Raw genomic sequence first — 26041 nt, forward strand, 5'->3', positions numbered from 1 at the left:
ATTTGCTGTTTATGTTTCCTATTCATTTGTCATAAATGTGATTTCTGTGCCACTTGGGGCATTTTGAATGGAAATGTGGAATCAGCAAATGATTGACATGGTGTAGAGATGTCAATTGCAACTTGAGCTCTTGTCTGATAACTACCTATTGAGTAAGGTGGATCAGCATGCTGATAGAACTGGGCAAAAATCAAAGCAGAATTCGTTACATCTGAGACTATATCTCCCATGGCACTGTTCATTGAAGCCAATTTATATTATTAGAGATACAACAGAGAAATGGCAAAAGCAAAAATACTGCAGACGCTGGAGATCTGAAATAAAACCATAATGGCTGAAAAAGTAAGTCTTGGGCTGGCAGTACTTGTGGAGAAAGAGAAGCCATTAAAAGTTTGAGTCCAATATGACTCCACTTCGGATTAGAAAAAGTCATAGTGGACGCAAAACGTTAACTCTGTTTCTTTCTCCACAGATGCTGCCAGATCTGCCGAGCATTTTTCAGTCCTTCACATTTCTCTAAAATAAAAATGTAAAGATTTCTTTCTCTCTGCATTTCTGTAACCTTAGATTGTCCTCATGTTTTGGTTAATAGTCAAATACTTCTGAAATCTAGTCGTTGCTGCATTTTCTACACTACAGCAGTGAATTTGTGAACAGCAAATTTGTGCAAACAGAAATACGATAATGACCAGATGATCTGTGTTGTGGAATTGGTCCAGGGATGAACGTTGGCGAAGACACCAGGGAGAATGTCCCTGCTCCTTGCATTATATTCAGCTTTTCAACAAGAGTCCATTTCCTTTCTAGTTCCTCTAAACGTTCCTGTTTTGAAACCGAATGTTAGAATACATTTTGAGACTAGTTATAATCAAAGCAAGTTGATGTGTAAATTCGAAACTCACAGTTTAATCAAAGCTGAGGAAGTGCAGATTGTCAGGAAAGGCTGTTGTACTATTTAAAGGAATTAAAATGGACCTGCTGCTCTCCCTTTGATGTGGCCATGATTTGTTGCAGTAATTTCCTCAATGTCCTAAAAATAAGCAGATCCTTTCCTCCTCAACTGGTCCTATAGTCAAATTTTTCCCCTCTACCCTGTTCAGAATGTAGCAATCTGGAGATGATTGCTCCTGATATCTCGTTTCCCAGTCTAATACTTAACTCTTTTCAATTTCAAAATGCACTTATGTCTATGACAATGCACCATGACTTCCAAGTTTATCATTGCCTTTCCAGCTTTTCAGTTAAGGTGAGTAACTCTCCTCCTGGCTCCCCAAAGCCTGTCCACTTATCTGCAAGGCACAAGCCAGGAGTGTGAAGGAATACTGTCCACTTGCCTGGATGATGACAGCTCCGAAACTACTTGAGAAACTCATCACCGTCAGGGACATAGCAGCCCACTTATCTATCACCTTAAAGAGTTCAGGGTTCAAATTCCTGTTCGGGTGTTGCTTATAGTTCAAACTCTTCAATTCCTGCTGTTACTGAACATCAGTGCATCATCTACCACATGCTTTGCAGCAACTCATCTTCCAAGCACATGATCATTACCATCTAGAAAGATAAGGGCAGCATATGCATGGGAACACAACCACCTGCAAGTTCCCTTCCAAGTCACGCACTATCCTGACCTGGAGTTGAATAATGTCTTGAGTGTCACTGGGTCAAAATCTTGCAACTCCCTTCCTAACAGATTGGTGTCCATTCACCACATAGGAACATCCTTCCTTGGATTGGAGGGCCGGGACTGCACACAGTGTTCCGAGTGTGGCCTCACCGAGGACATGTATAATTGCATCGGGGCGTTCCTTCTCCTGTGCTCTAATCCTTTTGCTGGGGGGGGCCAACATATAATTTGCCTCTTTTGCTGCTGGCTGCACCGGTATGCTTGTCTTCAGTTGCTGATGTATGAGGACGGCAGGTTTTGCTGGACATTCCCCTCTCCTAATTCCTAGCCATTCAGATAGTCCGGTACACTCATCCTTTGACAAGGTACCGCAGGGTAGGTTGTTGCGTAAGGTTAAATCTCACAAGATCCAGGATGAAGTAGCTAAATGGATATAAAATTGGCTTGATGACAAGACAAAAGGGTGGTTGTAGAGAGTTTTTCAAACTGGAGGCCTGTGACCAGCGGTCTGCCTCAGGGATCAGTGCTGGGTCCACTGTTATTTGACATTTATATTAATGATTTGGATGGGAATATAGGAGGCATGGTTAGTAAGTTTGCAGATGATACAAAGATTGGTGGCATAGTGGATGGTGAAGAAGGTTATTTCGGATTGCAATGGGATCTTGGTCAATTGGGCCAGTGGGCTGACGAATGGCAGATGGAGTTTAATTTAGACAAATGTGAGGTGATGCGTTTTGGTAGATTGAACCAGGGCAGAACTTACCCAGTTAATGGTAGGGCATTGGGGAGAGTTACAGAGCAAAGAGATCTAGGGTTACATATTCATAGCTCCTTGAAAGTGGAGTCACTGATGGATAGAGTAGTGAAGAAGGCATTTGGCGTGCTTGGTTTCATTGGTCAAAACATTGAATACAGGATTTGGGTTGTCTTATTGAAGTTGTACAAAACAATTGCAAGGCCACACTTGGAATACTGTGTACAGCTCTGATCACCCTATTATAGAAAGGATATTATTAAACTTGAAAGAGTGCGGAAGAGATTTACTAGGATGCTACCGGGACTTGATGGTTTGAGTTACAAGGAAAGGCTGTATAGACTGGGCCTTTTTTCTCTGGAGCATAGATGGCTGAGATGTGATCTTATAAAGGTCTATAAAATAATGAGGGGCATAAGTCAGCTAGATAGTCAATATATTTTCCCAAAGGTAGGGGAGTCTAAAACTAGAGGGCATAGGTTTAAAGTGAGAGGGGAGAGTTACAAAAGTGTCCAGAGGGACAATGTTTTCACACACAAGCTGCCAGATGTAGTAGTAGAGGCAGGTACAGTTTTATCTTTTAAAAAACGTTTAGACAGTTACACGGGTAAGATGGGTATGGAGGGATATGGGCCAATTGTGGACAATTGGGACTAGCTTATGGGTTTAAAAAAGGCAGCATGGACAAGTTGGGCCGAAGGGCCTGTTTCCAAGCTGTAAACCTCTGACTCTGTAGACTGCAGTGGTTCAAAAAGATGGCCCTCCACCAGAGGGCAATTCAGGATGTTCCTAATTGGGCAACAAAGGCGGGTCTAACCAGCAATTCCCACATCCCATGAATGAACAAAAATAATGTTCTCCTTTGGATGGACATGGGAAGACTGATACCTGCAACAATTGCAAATAATTGAAGCAAGCTTGCAAGGCCAAATGGGCTACTTCTACTCCTATGTTCCGATAAGGATACCTAAACTATCCACAGAATCCCTACAGTGCAGAAGGAGGCCATTCAGTCCTTCAAATCTGCACTGATGGACAATCTCCATAACTTTGCGCATTTATGACGGCCAATCTGTCGAACCTAGATATCTTTGGACTATGGGAGGAAACTGGAGAAAACCCAAGCAGACATGGAGAAAGCCCAAATTCTACACAGACAGTGACCCAAGGCCGGAATCGAACCCAGGTCCCTGGCAATGTGAGATAGCAGTGCTAACCACTGTGCCACCATCCCTTATTATTTCTAATAGACTATCGACCTTTTGTCCTATTAAAGCGCTTTGCTCCACTGTGCTGCACTGTTTTTCAGGGTCACCTTCCTTTTGAATGGAGTCACTGCTATCACTCCACAACCTCCTTGTCCAACTCTAACTTTTTGACAGTTCATAATTTGCAGTTTCCTTACTGTTGAGTATTCTGCCTTTCTGGAATGGTATCCAGAAATGTTCCTGCTTCATTGATGTGAGGTATGCTGTTCCAAAAACACCTTTTTTTTTCTTCTGATATTAAGTGCAAATGCCCTTTCTTTGATCCGCAGAGTATCAATAAATGGTATCAATACCACTTATTGCACTCCATATTAGAGCTGTTTCCTATTCTTACATTTATTTGCTGCCTAGCTTTAAGAATGTAAATAATATCTGTATGTGCAACCGTTCTGCTATTTTTATCCTCCAAGGTAAATTTAATCAGCCGAATTTGTTTATTCTTAATCCTTGACTAGGCGTGACTTTAAATGAGCGTAAGAGATAAGTCAGCTATACTAGTTCTAGATTTGGTCTTAAAATAGAATATCCTCCCTCCCAGAGGAGTATTTATGCTAATCTAAGACAGCTCTGAATGAAGCATATGTAATAGGTATATTATCGCCAAAATAGCACCCGAATTAACTACTCTCAGTACATAGAATTCCCCTCCTTAAGAATTCTGGGGAAGTTCAGGTCCTGAGATGTAAGGACTGAGTCGACAAGTTTTACAGTGCCTACTTAATGTGGTTTTAAGATTTAAGCTTAAATCAGATTGTGGTAAGGGTTGCAATATTACAACGTGTGAAATAATCAAATGCAGAATAACAAATGCACCAAAAAATAAAAGTAGGATATCACAAACAGATGATATACTTATATTGCGAGTATAATTTTAGTATAAAGCACAGTTTTATCTTGGCTCGGCTAAGCATGAGGAGATCTCATGCTTAGAGATATAAGAACTCTACTCTTGTGGTCAGTGACCACAAGGTCTAACCTCTCTTCTACTAGAGGCTAAATTTAAAGAAATTTGGGGATACGTTTAGAGACCAACTAACCTTTGCACGTTACCAGCATTTTTTGGCAATCTTTTGCTGATTTATAGAATCATGGAACCCCTACAAGTGCGGGAGGCGGCCGTTTGGCCCATTGAGTCTGCACCAATTCTGTGACAGAACATCTTACCACCTCAGGCCCTGTGCCCACAACCCCATGCATTTACCCCACTAATCCCCTTAATCTACGCATCTTGGGCTACTAAGAGGCAGTTTAGTATGGCCTAGCCACTGAACCTGCACATCTTTGGACTCTGGGAGGAAAGCGGCCTCCAGGAGGAAACCCATGCTGACAATGTGCAAGCTCCATACTGCCCAAGGGCAGAATTGACTGCGGGTCCTTGGCACTGTGAGGTAGCAGTGCCAACTTTTGAGGATCAATTAATGTATATGTGCTAATATTTTCCGTTTTAGCTTGATACCAGCAGCCGCAAGGCTAGCTGCATTATTTCCTGCATGTAGTGTTTCCCCTTTTGCTATCTTGTTCTTGGCAAAGGTTCATATTCTTAATTAATTGGGCTAAATCCCTTCAACCAGCAACAAATTTCTAATAAACAAACTTATTAACTTCTTACAATCGAGGTTAAACTCTCACTGGAGCTAAAGTCCACGCTCTGATCTCTCTCCCCTTTTGTAACTTATTAGCTAATGGCATCTCAAATGAACTCATGGTTAAGTTGTAGCAACTTTAGCCCATTGACAGCTAAAAGTTGAAGTAAATTTAAAATAATTCCGATTCTGTTCGTTAATGTGTGTGTATATGTTCTATTAACATTCAAGGTTTTGGGCCAAGTGCTAGTAAATGGGATTATGTGGGAGGTCAGGTGTTTCTCACATGTCTGTACAGACTCGATGGCCAAAGGGTCTCTTCGGCACTATATGATTCTGTGTAATATAAATGTATAATCGATATAAAGATATCAATACTTGTATCCTGTCTTCCCATTTTGGGTAAATCCTACCTTCCATCTGGCTTCTCACTAGCTCCTTCCCATGTGTGGATCTGGGAGTATCAGGAGGGAGGGTGTAGTGTGTTGCAGTTATGCTCTCAGCCAGGGTGGGTGGGATTGCAAGCTTCAGAAACACTGGTTAAACTGGTAGAGTCTAGGGAACATGAGCAAAGAGAGTATGTTGGTGTGGACGCACTTGAGTATGGTCGCGAAGATCTGAGGCGATAGCTGGGGGTCTCGGCATCTGGGATCGAGGAACAATATGGAGAAGATCAGTTTCTTTTTAGGACACTAATCTGAAGACCTGGAGCCTGTCATTGGGAACAGGCCACATAGGAGAGAAAAGGATGTTTGCAAATGAAGGCTGTGAATCTCCTATTTGATGTGAACCAATATATCTTGATTATGCCTAAATTAGCCTGTTTAAAGTTTATTCATTAGTCACAAGTAGGCTTACATTAACACTGCAATGAAGTTACAGTGAAAATCCCCCAGTCGCCACACTCCGGCACCTATTTGGGTACACTGAGGGAAAATTTAGCATGGCCAATGCACTTAACCAGAACGTCTTTCAGGTTGTTGGAGGAAACCCACACAGACATGGGGAGAACATGCAAACTCCACTCAGACAGTGACCCAAGCCAGGAATCGAACCCAGATCCTTGGTGCTGTGAAGCAGCAGCGCTAACCACTGTGCCGCCCACAATTATCTGAGCCTTTAAACTAGCTGGCACTTGTCTAAGCAACATTACGTGACTCAGGACGTTAAGGATCATCTCTCTTACGTGAGGATCCCTGGTTGTCTCTACCAGATCCTACTTCTGGTGTTATCTGATGCTACAGTCAGTCTTTCTCACCTCTGTGTTGCTGCTGGGGTGGTCTTAGTGGGCCCATAAGTTCACCTGGAAACCTTATTGCCGTAACTGTCGCCCTCTGTGGGAACGTTGCTGTAGCTCCAGATTGGAGCGCGCAACACGGCAGGGTTACTTCAAGTTGTATAAGCACGACTTATCTCAGAAACCAGTTTATTGACCAAGTGTTCATACCGTATTGTTGGCCGAAAGATTCTGGGATTGGGACCACCAGAGGCTTTCAACCTATCCCCACGCTGTCCCATCGTGACCTTCGAACCAACTTAAATACCCGTTACTCTGACGCACCTTCCAGTTGCCTATCTTTTCCTGTGCCTCATGATGTGAAACTGTTCCTCTTGATGGAGGGATCAATGAGTGGGGGTGGTGGATGGTGCATAGATTTAAGGCAAGGGACAGGAGGTTCAGAGGGGATTTGAGGAAAATCGTTTTCACCCAGCAGGTGGTGGGAATCTGGAACTCGCTGTTGGAAAAGATGCTGGAGGCAGAGACACTCGTAACATTTAAAGAAGCATTTAGATATGCACTTGAGATGTCCAGGCATGCTAGGCTTGTGGACCAAGCGCTAGAAAATGAGATTTAGAATAGTTGGGTGGTTTATCTTTGACCAGCACAGATGCAATGGGCTGAATGGCCTTTTTAAGTGCTGCATGCCTCTCTTTGACAATGAAGTATTCATCAATTTAATGAAATAGCAAAAGCGCACGCATATAACTGCGGGTGCTGTCATTGCAAATTGCGAATGTTGATGGATTCCACGTTACATGTTATAATCGTGCAACTTGTGCCTCATAGAAATGTGTTGAATATTGCATGTCCCTTGCCATTCCTGTTGCGTCCAGTTGGCTCACAATAAACCAGTGCGGAAATTTGATTCAGAAGCACAAGAACGTGAGGGGAAACATGACCAGTTGGATGAACCAATTAAACCACTGTAAGAAGTCCTTTTGCCCATCATTTTGTTTCTTATGACTTTAATTTTTCATATCCAAAACAGAGCTAGAAACAAAAGCAAAAATTTCAAACAGTGTTTAAAAATGTGGCCTGATTGTATTTACCAATAGAGTGTCTTAATTTCATAAAATCCATAGAATCCTTACAGCACAAGAGGAGACCACTCGAGTCTGCACTGACAACAAACCCACCCAGGCCCCCATCCCTGTAATCCCACGTATGTACCCCATTAATCCCTCTAACCTGCACATCCTGGGATACTAAGGGGCAATTTAGCATGGCCAGCGCACCTAACCTGTACATCTTTGGAATGTGGAAGGAAATCAGAGGTAACCCGTACAGACATGGGGGAGAATGTGCAAACTCCGCACAGGCAGTGACCCAAGATGGGAATTGAACCCAGGTCTCTGGAGCTGTGAGGCATCAGTGCTAACCACTGTGTCATCGTGCTGCCCATAATATAAAATTTCTTTCAGTTACTCCATTTTATTTTCTTTTTTGTTGCATCCATTTTGGAGACTCCATTGTCAAAGACCTCTGATGTAGGAATCTTGATCTGGATGAAAGCTTCCATGAGGCAGCAGGTCATAGACATGTTTTCCCCATCCTTCTGGCCTGGTTTGGAATTCAGGTTCCCAGAAGGAAGAAACTACTGTACTGCAACAGATGCATGCAGAGAAAACCTACTCAGACACAGGGAGAGCATGCAGACTCTGCACAGACAGTGACCCAAGCCAGGAATGGAACCCAGGTCCCTGGCACTGAGAGGCTGCAGTGCTAATCACTGTGCCATTATGCCACCAAATACAATGTTTGTGTTCAAACCTTATGTATCAATAATGCAGTTCCTTTAAAATTCAATCCTGCATGTTATTTGACGTTAATCCTTTTGATATTTTCACAGCTTTATCGATGCTGTTAATGGTCGTAATCAGATACATCTCTCGAGTGCTTGTTTGGATCCTTGCAATTCTCACTGTCGTTTGTTCGATTGGTAAGTTGATTCTAGTAAGCAACAAGAAATTTTTAAAACTGTGCTAAGCGTTTGGGTTTTGTATGTATTTATATCTTGCAAGTTCCTTGTTGTAAAAGAGAGTATTTCCCTAATCCAGATATAGTGCTCTGATAATTACTGGCATGAACTTAGAAACACAGAGGGTGGGATTTTACAGCCGCACTCAGGTGAGACTGGAAATTCGTGCATGAGGCCAATGGAGATTTCTGTTGTTGCACCCTCACCTGTGCCAATTCTGTGGTGGGCAAGATGGTAGAGTTCTGGCCAGAATCCCTACAGTGCAGAAGGAGGCCAGTCAGCCCATTGATTCTGTTGATTCTCTCAATAGAGCATTCCAACCAGGTCCTGTCCTTAAACCCCACCTATTTAGCTCACTAATCCCTCTAACCCAAACGTCTTAGGACACTGAGGGACAGTCTTACCATGGCCAATCCACCTAACCTACACATCTTTGGACTGTGGGAGGAAACCAGAGCACCTGGAAGAAACCTACGCAGATTTGGGGAGAACTCCACACAGACAATCACCCAAGGCTGGGACACTGGTTCTGTCAGGCAGCAGTGCTAACCACTGTGCTATCCCTTAGATGCCAGAAGAAGAAAAAAGGTCCTAGATTTGTTGATGCAACAATAGTGTTGCATTTCAGATCTAATTGTGTAGTATCGGCCCCTTCCATAATACTAAAATCATTTTAATCAAAGTCACGTTACATCGATCATCTGAGACTGCGTTCTTGGCATACCATTGCTTCTCCCCATTCCTGCCCTCACTGGAGCCATCCACGTCGTTTTCATTCAACCCATATCCTCCGAGCCCAGCCTCCTTGATTCCATTCAGCTTTATCCATTTGAATCAAAACCATCTCCAGCATGATATCTCTTCTTGCTCCCATACTGTCACCGCTGGAGATATCCAAGGATTTAAAGCCAACATTTCAAGTCTAGATGACCCTTCATCAGAGCTTTGACGAAAGATTATCTGGACTCAAAGTTAGCCCTGTTCTCTCTCCACAGACGCTGTGATGTGAGTTGCTGGCGTTGGACTGGGATGGGCACAGTAAGAAGTCTCATGACATCAGGTTAAAGTCTGTCAGGTGAATGATGAAAGAGCAGAGCTCCGAAAGCTTGTGATTTCAAGTAAACCTGTTGGACTTTAGCCTGGTGTTGTGAGACTTCTGACTGTGCTCACCCCAGTCCAATGCCGACATCTTTACATCATTGCTTAATTTAAACTCGAATGCCCCCAAAACACCCCCTCCGTATTCCAGTTTGCACCAAAGCCCCGTCGATCATATGCTCGCCGAGCTGCTTTTTGCTTCCAGTTCATCAACAATGCCTCAAATTTAAAATACTCGCCCTTGTTTTCAAATCCATCAAAAGACTGGCCTTCCCCCTTATCTCAGTGGCCTCTTCCAGCTCCACACTCTGCTGAAATCTCTGCGCTCCTCTAATTTCCCTTTGTTTTCAAATGCTTTGTCTTTGACCATTTCATGGCCAACGTTCCCCTTTTCTATGCACAGGGGGTACAGCTGTCCTTTGGTGGTTATATGCCACAGAGAAAGCAGCTAGAGACAAGGAGCCGATAGGAAATAATGTGAGAAAAGACAATGTGAAGGCTCTCTTGGTGTATGCCATTGTCGCGACAGTCGTCACGGTGAGTGCTCCACCTAAAATGTGTTTAAGAGCAATTGTTACTGTTTTACATGTAGATACTGGAATGGCAGGCAGACTGTGGTTTATAACTGACTTTACTCTGAGGAAGGAGAACACTGAGGGGTGATACTGATAGATATTTTTGGGGTTATGGAAAGGTTTGATATGGAAGACATATCTTAATCTTGCAGACAAGGTCATAGCTAAGAGCCACAAATATAGTTGGTGACTGGTCAATCCAGTAAGTATTTCTGGAGATGTTTCTTTAACCTAGTTGGCAGTTAGAATGTGGAACTTAGAATCCTACGGTGCAGAAGGAGGCCATTTGGCCCCTCTAGTCTACACTGACCACAATCTCACCCAGGTCCTATCCCCATAACCTGACGAATTTACCCCAGCTAGCCTCCCCGACACAATGGGGCAATTTAGCATGCCCAATCCATCTAACCCACACGTGTTTGGATTGTGGGAGGAAACTGGAGCACCCGGAGGAAGTGACCACGTGAGGTGCAAAGTATAGCTGCATTCAAGGGGTAAGCTTGATGGAGAAACAAATAGAGAGATGTGGTGGGGCTAAGTTAAAGAGGGTGGGAGAAGACTAGTGTGGAACATTAACGCTAGCATGGACCTCTTGAGGTGAATACTTTCCAAGAGAGGGCCCAGTGGATGGTGACAGTAATCTGCATATATCTTTCTTACAAATCCATGTGGACGAGGTTGAAGTACAGGTGGCATGAAGCTAATGGCTGGGGCACGGGGAGGTGGGTTGCCTGATCTTATCTTACAAATAGTTACAAATTTTTTTTTACTATTTGACGTTACCATTTTAAATTCTGGTCCAGAAAAATATCTCTGGTGGCAACAAGTGAAGCATTTACCAGATGGCTCCATCTTTGAAGATCATATCTGTTAGGAAGCTACCGTAGGGAAAGAATTTGTGGGAGTTTGCGCATTCTCCCCGTGGTTGCGTGGGTTTTCTCCGGGTTCTCCGGTTTCCTCCCACACCCCAAAGATGTGCTCTTAGGCTGATTGGTGTAACAAATTGTCCCTAAATCATTTTCCCCTCAACCTGGCTTCCAATGTGGGTGCCGTGCCCATAGACATGGGTCAAGGGTGGAAGAGGGAAAGCACAATGTTAAAATGGCGGTGCGGGCTCGTTGGGCCGAAGGGCCTGTTTCCCATTGTTCTTTGTTCTTTAACATTACTCTGATGGCTTTGGGATCACCCATAACCTTCCAGAGCTGTCTCCTAACTTGTTGCACCTTGCAGTGGTGATATCACTGCTGCCTCACACAACGCCAGGGACCCAGGTTCAATTCCCGGCTTAGGTTGCTATCTGTGCAGAGTCTCCATGTTCTCCCTGTGTCTGCGTGGGTTTCCTCCAGATGCTCCACATTCCAAAGATGTGCTGGTTTGGTCCATTGGCCATGCTAAATTCTCCCTCAGTGTACCCGAACAGGCGCCGGAGTGACTTCATTGCAGTGAATGCAAGCATTCTTGTGACTAATAATTAAGTAATCCTTTTGCCTGTGAATGCGTGGGTTTCCTCTAGATGCTTCAGTTTCTTCCCATGGTCTGAAAGATGTGCTGATTAGATGGATTGGCCATGCTAAATTCTGCCTCAGTGTACCTAAACAAATGTGTGGCAGCTAGGGGATTTTCACAGGAACTAATGTAAGCCTAATTGTGATACAAATAAATAAATAAATGTGGCCGACAGTTAGATCTTGCAGGGTGAAATCTATTGCATAATGTAGATGGTAATCGTGAATGAATATTGCATCTTTTGTTATTTGAAAGACAGCCCGATCAAATGTTATGATTGCAGCATGTTTTAATTCTTATGTCCATGTTAAATTTAGTGTTATGACCTATATTTGCTTTTTTGTTGGCATAAATGTCACATTCAAATGAACCAGGATCTGTTTAGTTAAATAAATGTGTATTTGTAGTCCTTGCAGCAACTTGCAGTCTGCAGCATTTTCATTAGGTGAGTGAGGAACCATGTGTGGTTGCATGTGGGTCAAGTGTAGCAAAGGAAGGCCAGAGTTGGAAGGAAAATGGCATGTGCAAGTCTGTATGACTAAAGGTCTTTTCAGATGAGCGAGAGGTCACTGGGGGTGCTAGCATTTGAGGGCAAGGATATGTATGAGTTGGGGGCGGGGAGGTGGGAGAGCGTGGAAGGAAGTTGATGAAGGTCGACAAGGGCATGTTGTGTAAAGAGTTATACATGGAAAGTTGGTAGACATAATGTTGGGGTAATTAAGGCTGGGGCTGAAAAGGGCTAAACACAGTAAGAAGTCGCTCAATACCAGGTTAAAGTCCAACCAATTTATTTGATTGTAAACTCACAAGCTTTCGGGGTTTGCCCCTTCGTCAGCTTGTGAGTTTACTATCAAATAATTTGGTTGGACTTTAACCTGGTGTTGTGAGACTTCTTACTGTGTTTACCCCAGTCCAACGCCGGCATCTCCACGTGATGAAAAGGGCTAAGCAGGCATGCCACTGAAGTGTGCAATGGTGAAGACAGATGATCTCTGAAATGGTTAGAATGGCGCTTGAAGCTTAGCTTAGGAAGTGAAATGGTGCACCGTCGGGAAGCTGCCAGAGAAAGTGAGTGGGAGGCACTGAATGGATGTCTTGTTTTCTGTCACAGTACACGTGACTAGCCAGGAAATTTGCAATGTGCAATCTCCTGCGAGAAAGATAGTTGCATAAAAGCAATTTTGATGTCATTACAAATTAAGTTGGTTGTTTTAAAAGTGTTCACATTTGCTGTTTCCTTTGCCATCTGAGAAGCCCCTTTTGTTTAGCAAATGTTCTGCTTTTATACAATTTCCAACACTGCCTTTCCTCGGCCAGACAGTTGAGTTCCCAAGTCTCCACAATTAAACATTGAAGGCATCCCTCCAAAAGTATTTGCCCAACTTCATTTGAAGAAGAATCTGAACAATGTTGCAGACTAACACTGGAGCAGCAATGCACTGCATCTCAAGGGCAACTAGAGGTGGGCAATAAATGCTGGCCAGCCAGCAATGTCCATGGCCCACGAATGGAGAAAAAAATCCCAAGATTGCTGTAGCTGCTTCTGATATCTATCTTAAAATGTAATGGAAGGAAAGTAATGTCTGAACATTTTATTTTGCAGGTCATTTTACTGTTGTTGATGCTAATAATGAGGAAGCGAGTGGCTCTTACAATCGCCTTATTCCATGTGGCGGGGAAAGTGTTCGTTGCGATGCCACTTCTCGTCTTGCAGCCACTCTGGACCTTCATAGCCTTGGCATTATTCTGGGCCTATTGGGTTGCAGTCTTACTTTTATTGGGCACGGCAGGTATGACAATGTATCTGTGTAATTTACCTTTCTTCAGCTAGCTTTGACAAACCTTAATCTCCAATTTTTTTTTGCCACTTGCTTTTTTTTAATCCCATATTTAAGGGGAGTGTTTTGAAAATCTTGGTGCAGGTTTTTAAACGTGTTAGGAATATTTTTCTATCCTTCAGATTTACAGCCTCTGAGAAATGATAGAATTACCTCCTTACCAAAAAGCAAAGTATAGGTCATCGTCAAGATGAAACAAGGCCAGTAATAATACCATGCATCTCTGAAACAAAGAGTATTAAAGTAAAATGATATTGTGCGTCAGGTCTGTCATATGAGGAGAGACTAAGTCGGTTAGGATTATATTCATTGGAGTTTGGAAGAGTGAGAGGGGATCTCGTAGAAACTTATGAAAATCTAACAGGGTTATACGGGGTAGATTCAGAAAGAATGTTCCCAATGGTGGGGGAGTCTAGACCTGGGGGCCATAGTTTGAGGATAAGGGATAAACCTTTTTAGGACTGAGGTGAGGAGAAATTTCTTCACCCAAAGAGGGATGGATGTGTGCAATTCCCTACCACAAGCAGTTGAGGCCAAAGCATTGTGTGATTTCAAGAAGAAATTAGATATAGCTCTTGGGGCTGAAGAGATCAAGGTATATGGGGACAAGAGGCATCAGAATAATAATTTTGGTCACCTGTGATCAAGGTGAATGGCGTAGCAGACTCGAAGGACTGAATGGCCCACTCCTGCTTCTATTTCTATGTGTGACTACAAACTTGATCTTTGAATGTATCGATTACAGTGTCAAGGAACAATATCTATGCTATTACTTGTTTTACAGCCTTCACATTATTATGATGATGATTATCTGTGTGTGTGTGTGTGTGTGTGTGTGTGTGTGTGTGTGTGTGCGCGCGCGCACACAGGCAGACTTCCATACACACGTCCCCCTGCCCATCAGCATGCACACCCTCCCCAACCAATCCCCCATGCGTGCACCTCTCTCCTCTTTTTCGCCCCCCCCCCCCCCCAACCTGTGCGCACACCTCTCTCCTCCTCCCACCCATGCACACACCTCTCTCCTCCCCAAGCACATGCACTCTGCCCCCACACACCCCACACTGTTGTTTATTGAAGCTTGCTGTGTTCATATTAGCTGTTGCATCCCACTGTTACGACAATGGCTGCACTGCGGAAGTGCTCCATTGCCTGTTAAGCACTCCGAAATGTCCAGTGCTAATGCAAAAGGCTAAATGGATGCCTGTCTTTCCTTCACGTAAAAAAAAACTATCGCATTGGGGTTTGTCAGTGGCCAAGCATTTGATTTTTATATTTTTCCTAAATGCACATTTTGAAACCAGAACTTCTGATTTTTTTTTGTCGCTTCCTGTAGGACATCGTTTCAAAAATAAGGATGGGAACATTGAATTTCAGATGATTGGGCCCTTGCAGTATACATGGATTTATCATCTTGTTGGCCTGATCTGGATTAGTGAATTCATATCGGCCTGTCAACAGATGACTGTGGCTGGAGCTGTGGTAACCTACTATTTTACACGGTATGATGTTTCTGGGGAACTACCCAACTTGTAATTGCATTAATTTTATTCTTTCACATAATGTAGGCATCACGGCGTTTATTGCCAACCATTAATTGCTGCTGCCTTGACCTGCTGCAGTCCGTGTGGTGTAGGTACAGTGCAGTTAGGGAGGAAATTCCAGGATTTTGACCAAGTGACAGTGAAGAAACTGGTGATTTTTTTTAAAAAAATTCATCCATGGGACATGGGCGTCACTGGCTGGGTCAGCATTTATTGCCCAACCCAAGTTACCCTTGGGACTGAGTGATTTCAGAGGGCAATTGAGAGTCAACCCTATTGCTGTGCCTCTGGAGTCACATGTAGGCCAGACCAGATAAGGATGGTAGATTTCCTTCCCTAAAGGACATTAGTGAACCAGATGGGTGTTTCCGACAATGGTTTCACGGTCATCGGCCGATTCTTAATTCCAGATTTTAGTTTTTATTGAATTCAAGTTCTACCATCTGCCGTGGTTGGATTCCAACCCAGGACATTAGCTGAGTTGCTGGAATAATCGTCTAGTGATAATACCACTAGGCCATCGCTTGTAAATAGTTCATCTGATACAGTTCCAAGTCAGGATGACTTGACGGGGTGCTTGCAGATGGTGGTGTTCCCAGGCATCTCTTGCCCCTGCCCTTCTAGGTTGGTCGAGTTTGTGGGTTTGGAAAGTGCTGTCAGAGGACATTGAATATTTTGGAGCAGTAACAGTTTATTATATCGTTCATGTCCCATTTGCAGAATCTTACGAGTGTGTTTCACAGAATCAAATTCACAAAATTGTTACAGCGCAGAAGGTGGCCATTTGACCCATTGTATCTGCACCACGTCTCTGAATGAGCTTTGCCGTTCTCCTGCCTTTTCCCCGCAACCATGCACATTCGTCCTTTCCAGATAATGGTTTAATTCCCCGTTTGAATGCCTCGATTGACCCTGCCTCCACCACGCACTCTCAGGCAGCGCAATCCAGACCCTAAAAACTTGCTGCGAGGAAGTATTTTTCTCTTTGCTTTAGCTTCTTTTGCCATTTATTTTAAATCTGTGCCCACTATTTCTCAACTCCTTCATGAGTAGGAACAGTTTTGCTCCATCTACTCTGTCCAGACCCCCCCTTGATTTTGAATACTTCTGTCAGATAGATTCAACTTCTCAAATCTACTGTCATAACTGAAGCTCCTTAACCTGAATTATTATTGTTAATTGTGAATATTTCCTGTACTGTCTCCAATTCCTTGACATCTTCTGTAAAATACTGCACCCCTTGCATCTTGATGCAATGCTCTAGCTGAGGCAAAATTCAGAACTTGTAAAAGTTCAGCATAACTTCCATTCTCTTGTACTCAGTGCCCCAGTGCCCCTGGGCAGCACAGTGGTTAGCACAGCTGTCTCTCAGCGCCAGGGACCCGGGTTCAATTTCCAGCTAGAGTCACTGTCTGTGTGGAGTCTGCACATTCTCCCCGTGTCTGCCTGGGTTTCCTTTGGATGCTCTGGTTTCCCCTCTCAGTCTGAAAGACGTGCTGGTTAGATGCATTGGCCATGCTCAATTCTCCCTCAGTGTACCTGAACAGGTGCTGGAGTGTAGCGACTAGGGGATTTTCATAGTAACTTAATTGCAGTGTTAATGTAAGCCTACTTGTGACAGTAATAAATTAACTGATAAAATCCTAGGGTACTGTATGCTTTAATAATCACCCCCTTGACCTGTCCCACATTCAATGATTTATGAACATATATACCCAGATCCCTTTGCTCTTGTACTTCCTTTAAAATTGTACTCTTTATTTTATACTGTCCCTCTAATTCTCCCTACCAGCACAGTTAAGGACCCCAGGCACCCTGGACATGCTATCTTCCACCTTCGTCCATTGGGGAAAAGACTCAGAGCTCTGAGATCACGTACCAATTGACTTAAGAACAGCTTCTTTCCTGCTGCCATCAGACTTTTGAATAAACCTACCATCTATTGAGCTGATCTTTCTCTTTACCCTATCTGTAACTGCAACACTGTATTCTGCACCCTCTCCTTTCCTTCTCCCCTTTGTACTCTATGAATGGTATGCTTTGTCTGTACAGTGCACAAGAAACAATACTTTTCACTTTCTCCCAATACATGTGACAATAATAAAGCAAAATGAATCACTTCACAGTTCTCAGCATTGAAGTTGCCACCATCTAGGTAAATATAGAGAGGATGTTCCCGATGTGGGGGAGCCCAGAATTAGGGGTCACAGCCTGAGGATTCGGGGCAGACCATTTAGGACGGAGATGAGGAGACATTTCTTTACTCAGAGTGGTGAGCTGTGGAATTCGTTCCCACAGGAAATAATTGATGCCAAAACATTGAGTGTCTTCAAGAAGCGGCTAAACAAAAAAGCACTTGGGTCAAACGGGGTCAAAGGTTATGGAGAAAAAGCAGGTTTAGGCGACCAAGTTGGACAGTCAGCTATGATCGTGGTGAATGACGGAGCAGACTCAAAGGGCCGTATGACCCCCTCCTGCTCCTATCTCCTATGTTTCTACGTCTATGACTACCCATTTCACTGACTTGATTACGTCTCTTTGAAGTTCTGCACTACAGCTCTCACAGTTCACAATGCTTTCAGCTTTCATACTATCCACAAACTTTGAAACTGAGTCTTCTGCCCGAAGGTCTAGATCATTAAATATATCTCAAGAAAAGCAAGTTCCATGACATTGACCTTTGGGGAATCCCACTGCAAGCCTTCCTCCAGCCCACAAAACATCATTCACCACGCCTCCCTCGTTTCCTGAAATTTAAACAATTTCACATCCCTAATAGTAGACAGGAAATATTGTAGACGCTGATATTGTGGACAATCCCCCTCCCACCCCAATCTGTATCCGCTTTCATCTGCTGTCCCTTTTGTTCCATTAGCTATAATTTGATGCTTAATTCTGTAGTGCGGCACTGTATTGTCCTCTTCAACAGACCACGTACATCACCTGAACAGCATTACCCTCAACAACCCCCTGTTACCTCTTCAAAAACAAAGGTCTAAGGTTAGTTAGACACACCTTTCCCTTAAGAAATCCATGCTGTCAATTAACCAACGTTCATTCACGACTATTAATGTTGTCCAAAATTATTATTACTATTATTGTTTCTAGAAGTTTCCCTACCACTGACCTTAAACCGACTGACCTGTAGTTCATAGAATCCGTAGAATCCCTAGAGTGCAGAGGGAGACTATTCGGCCCATCGAGCCTTTACCAACAACAATCCCACCCAGGCCCTATCCCCATAACTGCATGTATTTATCCTTCTAATCCCCCTGACGTGAAGGAGCAATTTATCATGGCCAGTCAGCCTAACCTGCATATCTTTGGAGTGTGGGAGGAATTCGAAGCACCCTGAGGAAGACCTGGGGAGAATGTGCAAACTCCACAGTCATGGTCGGAATTGAACCCAGGTCCCTGGTGCTGAGAAGCAGCAATGCTAACCATTGTGCCACCTAGTTACTGGGCCTATCATTATCCTGATCTTTGAACAAGGCTGTATCACTTGTCCCATTGCAGCATCCCGGGGTGAGGAGGACTGTAAAATTATGGTCTATCCAATTTCCACTCTTGCCTCCCTCATATCTTTGGATGCATACCATCTGCTCCTGGTGTCTTATCCACTTTAAGTGCAACCTAACCAGTACGCCTATATCAATTCTAAACACTTTGTATCTGAATGATCTTCCCTTTGACCATTACCTGGGTAACAACATCTTCCTCAGAAAAGACGATGTGAAGTGTTCATTTAATATCTTGACTATGCCCTGTGTCTCCATCCATGTATAAATCCCCTTTTTTTTGGGTTACTAATTGACTGTAGTCCTCTTAACACCCATTTATTGTTTATACATCTATAGAAGACTTTGGAGTTCCCTTTTATGTTTGCTGCCAGGATTTTTCCGAAATCCCTCTGTATTTCCTTTTTCACCTCCCCTGGGAAACTTCTATACTCGGCCTGGTTCCCGGTTATTTTGTCAACCTGAGGGCCAGCAGACAGGCAACACAGCTATTGGGCCTCATACTCTTGGCTGCAGAGAAATGTATCTATCCTGATAACTATATGTTTGAAAACTGACCCAATGGGTCTCTGCCTGTGTGTATACTCCATGAGTCCCCTCTCACTCTTAGTTCATATCAGCCTATCTGCATATATTTTTATTCGTTCGCGTTTATCTAGCATCCCCATGAATGCATCTACGCTGTTCATATCAGTTACTCCAGACAGTAGCCAGTTCAACATTCCAACCATTCTCTGTGTAAAGAAGCTACTGCCACTTTTATTGTATTTATTTGTGATTGTAACCCCCTAGTTTTGGATTAAAGTTGAAACACATTTCTACATTCGCCCTACTGATCCCCTTCTTAATTTTAAGGATCTATGTTGGTCACCCCTTGTTTTTTTTTCCACAAGGACCGTCAGTCCTTTTAACCTCTTCCAATAGTTATAACCTGTAATTCTGACAATCCTTGTAAATCTTTGCAACCCCCACCGCCCCCCAGTTTTGATGTCATCCTAGTAAATCATATGTTCCTCGCTGTGTATTACACAACAGCTCTCGAGAGATCCTAACTATTTTTCGGCTGTGTAACTAACTTAATTGATCCAGAAGAATCAATTCATGCAATCCCTGCAGTGCAGAAGGAGACCATTCAGCCCATTGAGCCTGCACCCAAGTCCTATCCCTTTAACCCCCACATATGTACCCTCCTAGTCCCCCTGATATTAAGCGACGATTTATCATGGCCAATTAAGCTAACTCGCACATCTTTGGACTGTGGGAGGAAACCAGAGCACCCTACCCAGAGGAAACCCACGCTGACGTGGGTAGAATGCGCAAACTTCACACAGATGTGACCCAAGGCCGGAATCAAACCCAGGTCCTTGGCACTGTGAGGCAGCAGCGCTAACCACTGTGCTACTGTATCACGGAAAGCAATGTTTTTCTTTGTAGCTTGTGATCTATAGTGTTAAATAGAATGATGCTGTTGCAGGGAAATGTATTTTGTTGTACCACTTTGTAACTGGCACGGCGGCACAGTGCTTAGCACTGCTGCCTCATAGCACCAGGGACCCAGGTTCGATTCCGGCCTCGGGTGACCATCCCTGTGGAGTTTGCATATTCTCCCTGTGTCTGCGTGGGTTTCCTCTCACAGTCCAAAAGATGTACGGGTTAAGTTGATTGGACATGGCAAATTGCCCCTTTGTGTCAGGGAGATAGCAAGGTAAATACATGGGGTTCTGGGGATAGGGCCTGGATGGGATTGTTTTCAGTGCAGGCCCAATGAGCTGAATGACGGTCTCCTGCACTGCAGGGATTCTATGATTCTAATGTTGCACATTCTAATCTCTGTCCAAGCACTTCAATAATAAACATCTGTACTTCAGGGAGGTAATATGAAAAGCAATGTGGAGCTTATTTAACTATACTGCTGCCAAATGTAACCAGAACACTTTGGTTGATAGAGAAGTTGACTCTCCAATTAAGAGCATAACCCGAATCTAACCCTGAAGTAAATGATGTGTTAATGGTAATCTCAGCAAGATAAATCTAATTGTCCAAACTGATTATTGATACAATAACAGAGATTAGACTTTACATTTAAAGCACCACCTGGTGGTGGTTTTGTGATATTGGTTCAGCAAAAAACTACGCCCACTCTGCCACAAATCTCATTCGACATTTTGTTCCATCAGATTAATTCAGAAGCGGTTTTCCCTTTCCAGTGTAAGAGATTGGCTCATTCATTTCTGGAAGGGCAATGAATCTTCCTTTTTCTCGATTTCCAGCAACGCGCCCTGCGCTTCTTATATTTAAGCATAAGTAGAAAGTGTTTCTTGTCCCATAAGACCATCAGATATAGGAGCAGAATTGGGCCATTCAGCCCATCGAGCCTGCTTCGCCATTTGATCATGACTGATGTACTTCCCGCTGTGCCCTCCAGTGTCAGCCCAGTCTCTTGTAAAAGGATCAAGAACGAGAGGGCACAGATTTAAAATGATTTGCATCATAGAGAAGTGGTGGCCTAATGGGATAATTGTGAGACTATTAATCCAGAAACTCAGCAAATGTTCTGGGGACATGGGTTCAAATCCCGTCAGGGCGGGTGGTGGGATTTAGTTCCAGATTCTTTTTATTATTGAATTCAAGAATTTGCTGGTGATCATGAAACCATTGTCAATTGTCGGAAAAACCCACCTGGTTCAGTAATGTCCTTTAGGGAAAGAAATCTGCTGTCCTTAGACAGTCTGGCCTACATGTGACTCCAGAGCCACGGCAATGTGGTTGACTCTCTCCTGCCCTCTGAAATGTCCTAGCAAGCAACTTGGAATGGGCAGTAAATGCTGGCCAGCCAGTGACGTCCATGAACCATGTATGAATAAAAAGAAACAGAAGCCAATGTGAGATGAGAAACATGGTCAGTGATTCCTCTTGTGACTTTCTGGTGTTGGGTTTATGCAAAATCAGTTCCCAAGGGGTTCCACAGATTGCAAAGTTTGAGAGAGAGATTTCAGAGTCCTCTAAGTTTTATTAATGAATTGAGACATTTTTGGCAAATAGAACCTTTAAGTTTAATAAGTGTGTTTTTCATAGCTTTAAGATTTATCATTTACTTCCACATTTGAATTTCTATATTTTACTTTACCATTTAGTCTACTTTGTTAGCGATCTCTTGGACAGTCGTGCGATCTGGATATGGATATTTTGCATACATGCTTCGGTGCTGATTTGAGGCTTGGGGAGCTAACAGGGACAGCTGCTGATTGCCTTATTGCTCAATTATCATTCCCTTTCATACTCAAACTTCCAGTATTCACCACAGCAAAAATTTAATTCAAATATTGAGAATTTGTCTCCTATCCTTTACGGAACATGTTCACTGATGTACAGAATTGTTGCATTGCGGAAGGAGCCATTTGGCCCATCACGTCAACGCTGGCTTGCCAAATGAGTACCTTGACTTAGTGCCGTTACCTTGCCTTTTCCCCATACCGCTGCACATTGTTTCTATTCTATTGGGTGGCACAGTGGTTAATGCTACTGCCTCACAGCACCAGGACCCGGGTTCAATTCTGGCCTCGGGTGACTGTTTGTGTGGAGTTTGCCACATTCTCCCTGTGTCTGCGCAAGTTTCCTCCGGGTGCTGCAGTTTCCTCCCACAGTCCAGAGATGTGCGGGTGAGGTTGATTGGCCATGCTAAGTTGCCCATAATGTCAGGGGGCTCATGAGGGTAAATACGTGGGGATGGTACCTGAGTGGGATTGTTCTCGGTGCAGGCTCCATGGGCCAAATGGCCTCCTTCTGCAGTGCAGATTCTATGAATCATCTAATGCCCTTGACTGAAGCTAGCTCCTCCACGCTTCCAGGCAGTGTGTTCAGGAGCTGAACCACTTGCTGTGTGAAAAAGCTTTCTCTCACATCACATTTACCACTTTCGGAAATTACTCCAAATCTGTATCCTTCTCGTTCTTGATTAAGAGTGGGAGCACTTTCTCCTTATCTACTCTGTTCAGCCCTTTCATGATTTTGAACATCTCTGTCGAATCTCCTTTTAGCCGCCTTCTCTCCAAGGAGAACAGTCCCAATCTCTCCCATCTATCCTCATAACTGAAGTTTCTCACCCCTGGAACCATTCCTGTAAATCTCGTCTGCACTCTCTTGATTGCATTCACATCTTTGTTACAGTGTGGAGCTCGGAACGGAATAAAATAGTCCAGCTGGTGCCTCATAGTGTCGTGTGTGAGTTCAGCATGACCTCCTTGCTCTTGTATTCTGTTCCTATTAATACAACCCAGAATGTTATGTGCTTTATTATCTACTCTCTCCACCTGTTCTGCCACCTTCAATGATCTATGCTCATATACACATCAATACTTTTGTCATGTAACTTCTGTTGAATTTCTCTGGGTGAGATGGAAAAGACTTAAATGGGGCCCGAGGGGGCAATTTCTTCACACAGTGGGTGGAGCGTATGTGAAATGAGCTGCCAGGTTGAGGCAGGTATATATAATAGCAACATTTAAAAAGCATTTGGATAAGTACATGGACGGGAAAGGTTCAGAGGGATATGGGCCAAATGCAGGCAATTGGGCCTAGGTGTAGGGTACCGTGGTTGCATGGACCGGTTAGGTCGAATTACTGTATTGCTCTGTGACTCAGTACTCTTGTGAGTTATCTTAACACCAAACACAGCACGAGCCACTGGGAAACTAAATACAGCTGAACCTGGTACGGCACCGATTGCAAGAATTAAAATTTAAACACTTCTTTGGAAGTGTTTTTTTTCATTCATTCCCAGAACCTGGGTGTCGCTGGCTGGTCAGCATTTATTGTCTATCCCCCCATTGCCTTTGGAGGGCCATTGAGAGTTAACATTGCCATGGGCCTGGAGTCACACGTAGACCAGACTGGGTAAAGACAGCAGACTTCCTTCCCTCAAGGACAGTAGTGAACCAGATGGGTTTTTCCGACAATTGACAATGGTTTCAAGGTCATCAGCAGATTCTTAATTCCAGATTTTTAAAAAAATATTGAATTCAAATTCCAGCCAAAGACTGTGGCAGGATTTGAACCCAGGTTCCCAGAATATTAGCTGAGTTTCTGGATTAATAATCTAGTGATAATACCACTAGGCCATTAGCTTCCCTAACCATTTGGTACCACTTTAGAAGCTTTTCTTTGTGCTTATTTTGATTAAGGCCTGTATGACAAATAGCCAGTGAAAGTATTTATTAGACTATGAAGGCAAAATCATCTATTCCATATCTGTACAGAATCTGCCACGTACTATGGACATTGTTCTGATAATTCAATACAATTCAGAAGGGAAAAATTAAAAGACCTCCAGTTAGGTTTATTTGTTGTTTTGAGTTACGAATGATTGTGATTGATGCATTTTGAGAATCACCGGAAATGAATTCTTTCCCTCAGGTTCCTTTCATTTCCACATTTGAATTTGGAGTGTTTTCCAAAACAAGAACGTTTAAAATATTGCCGTACCCTTTGTGCAAAATGGTCTTTTCCGTGTTTGTGTGCGTCAGTGCGGCATTTTGGGTTCTGCCACACCGACAGTGATGACTGGCTTATCGAGGTTTTTCACCTTCTAGCAGTTTTGGAAGACAAATTGAAGAGAGAACAGTAAGAAGTCTCACAACACCAGGTTAAAGTACAACAGTTTTGTTGGAATCACAAGCTTTCAGGGCACTGCTCCTTCCTCAGTTGACTCACCAAGCTCTGAAAGCTCGTGATTCTAAATAACCCGATTGGACTTTAAGCTGGTGTTGAGATTTCTTATTGTGCCCAACCCTGGTCCAACACCGGCATCTCCGCATCGTGAAGAGAGAGTGGAAGTGATTGTGGATGTAAAGCCTGGCTCCTTAGCATTTTTCAGGTGCGATTTGTGGGTTGATTATAGTTGGCAGGGCAGCCTAGCAGGACTTTCAACTCATAGGTTAGCCCAGTTTTGGATATTGAGTGCCTTTGTTTCCCACATGGAAGCAAGATTGTGCATTACCTTTTGTGTATTTGTATTTTGCTTGGCTAGAGAAATATTGCTTAAAGTAAGATTTCTTTCCAGTAAGTAAGTTGTTAAACTAGCCTTGATGGCATCCATTTCTGCAGATTCAAAGCAGCTTGCTGGAAATGTTTGTGGGCTTTATTTATGAATAAACTGAGATTTAAAAGCTTTTTACGCAGCTTTACCTTTACTCAACATTGTTTTTGGAGTAAATCCAAAACTGTTCTCCTGTGCATGATTCTAATTATTTTAACCTCAGAGGTGTTTTCTTGCTGAGTTTGAATGAAATGATTTAGAGATTAGCATTGGGAGCATATTTACATTATGTCGTTGTGGATTTGGTTGAAAGCTAGTGCATATGCACCGGTGGACAGTGGTTAGCCCTGCTGCCTCAACACCAGGGACCCGGGTTCGATTCCCAGCTGTGCGGAGTCTGCACATTTGCCCTGTGTCTGCTTGGGTTTCCTCTGGTTGTCCAAAAGACATCTGGTTAGATATGTTGGCCATCTTAACTTCTCCCTCAGCGAACCAGAACAGGCGTGGGAGTGTGGCGACTGGAACAGTCACTTCACAGTAACTTCATTGCAGTGTTAATGTAAGCCTACTTGTGACTATTAAATAAATAAATGCTGCAACTTCACAACACTGGCAGACAAACAGCCTTTGAACTGAGTGATTTGCTAGGCCATTTCAGAGGGCAGTTGAGAATCAACCACATTGCTGTGGCTCTGGAGTCACATGTAGGCCAGACCGGGTAAAGACAGCAGATTTCCTTCCCTAAAGGACATCAGTGAACCAGATGGGTTTTTTCTGACAATCAACAATGGTTTCATGGTCATCAGTAGAAGTTTAATTCCAGATATTTTTTATTGAATTCAAATTCCACCATGTGATGGGATGGGATTTGAACCCGGGTCCCCAGAAGATCAGCTGAGTTTTTGGACTAATAGGATGGTGACAATACCACTAGGCTATCGTGTCCTCAAACATTGTTGCAGATTGTCACTGGCTGGTTTGCTTTCCATATACATTTAACAGCCTTCCCTTTGTAATACAGTTTAGAAAGAAATACCTGCATTTATATAGTGCCGTTCACCCGTGTTCAGAATGCCAGAAGTGCTCTACAACCAATCAAATCCTTTTGAAATGTGCATGCTGTCATCATGTAGGAAATGCAGCAACCAGTTTACACTTAGCACAATCCCATAAATAACAATATGATCATCAGGTGATGTGTTCTTTTTGGCGGTGATTGAGAGGTGAATGTTGGCCAGGAGAATTTGTAGTTTAATTGTTTGGCACTTCTTGGGTAGTGTTTTCCAAAGAAGGTAGGCACCTTTCAATGCCTACATCTGCAGCACTGATGTCTCATTGGAACAGGCTCTACTAAGTTCTACACCAATTGCCGGGCAAGGACAGATTTAATGTATCCCTTGTGGTTTTGGGTATTTGTCAGAAATGAATCACTGTTC

At 43.4% G+C, this 26041-nt stretch overlaps 1 protein-coding gene across 2 annotated transcripts in view; it reads left to right on the forward strand.

Annotated features, from left to right (window-relative positions):
- Positions 1–26041, forward strand: part of LOC145342899 (choline transporter-like protein 1) — an 82549-nt gene that overhangs the window by 40239 nt on the left and 16269 nt on the right. For both annotated transcript variants that reach the window (XM_080188473.1, XM_080188472.1), the window contains exons 7-10: positions 8364–8453; positions 9994–10127; positions 13275–13461; positions 14846–15011. In XM_080188473.1, coding sequence (XP_080044599.1) covers positions 8364–8453; positions 9994–10127; positions 13275–13461; positions 14846–15011 — 577 coding nt within the window. The remainder of the gene's footprint in view (positions 1–8363; positions 8454–9993; positions 10128–13274; positions 13462–14845; positions 15012–26041) is intronic.

This window comes from Carcharhinus amblyrhynchos, chromosome 5, assembly GCF_965287045.1.
Source record: "Carcharhinus amblyrhynchos chromosome 5, sCarAmb.v2.hapA, whole genome shotgun sequence".
Classification (NCBI taxonomy): Eukaryota; Metazoa; Chordata; class Chondrichthyes; order Carcharhiniformes; family Carcharhinidae; genus Carcharhinus; species Carcharhinus amblyrhynchos.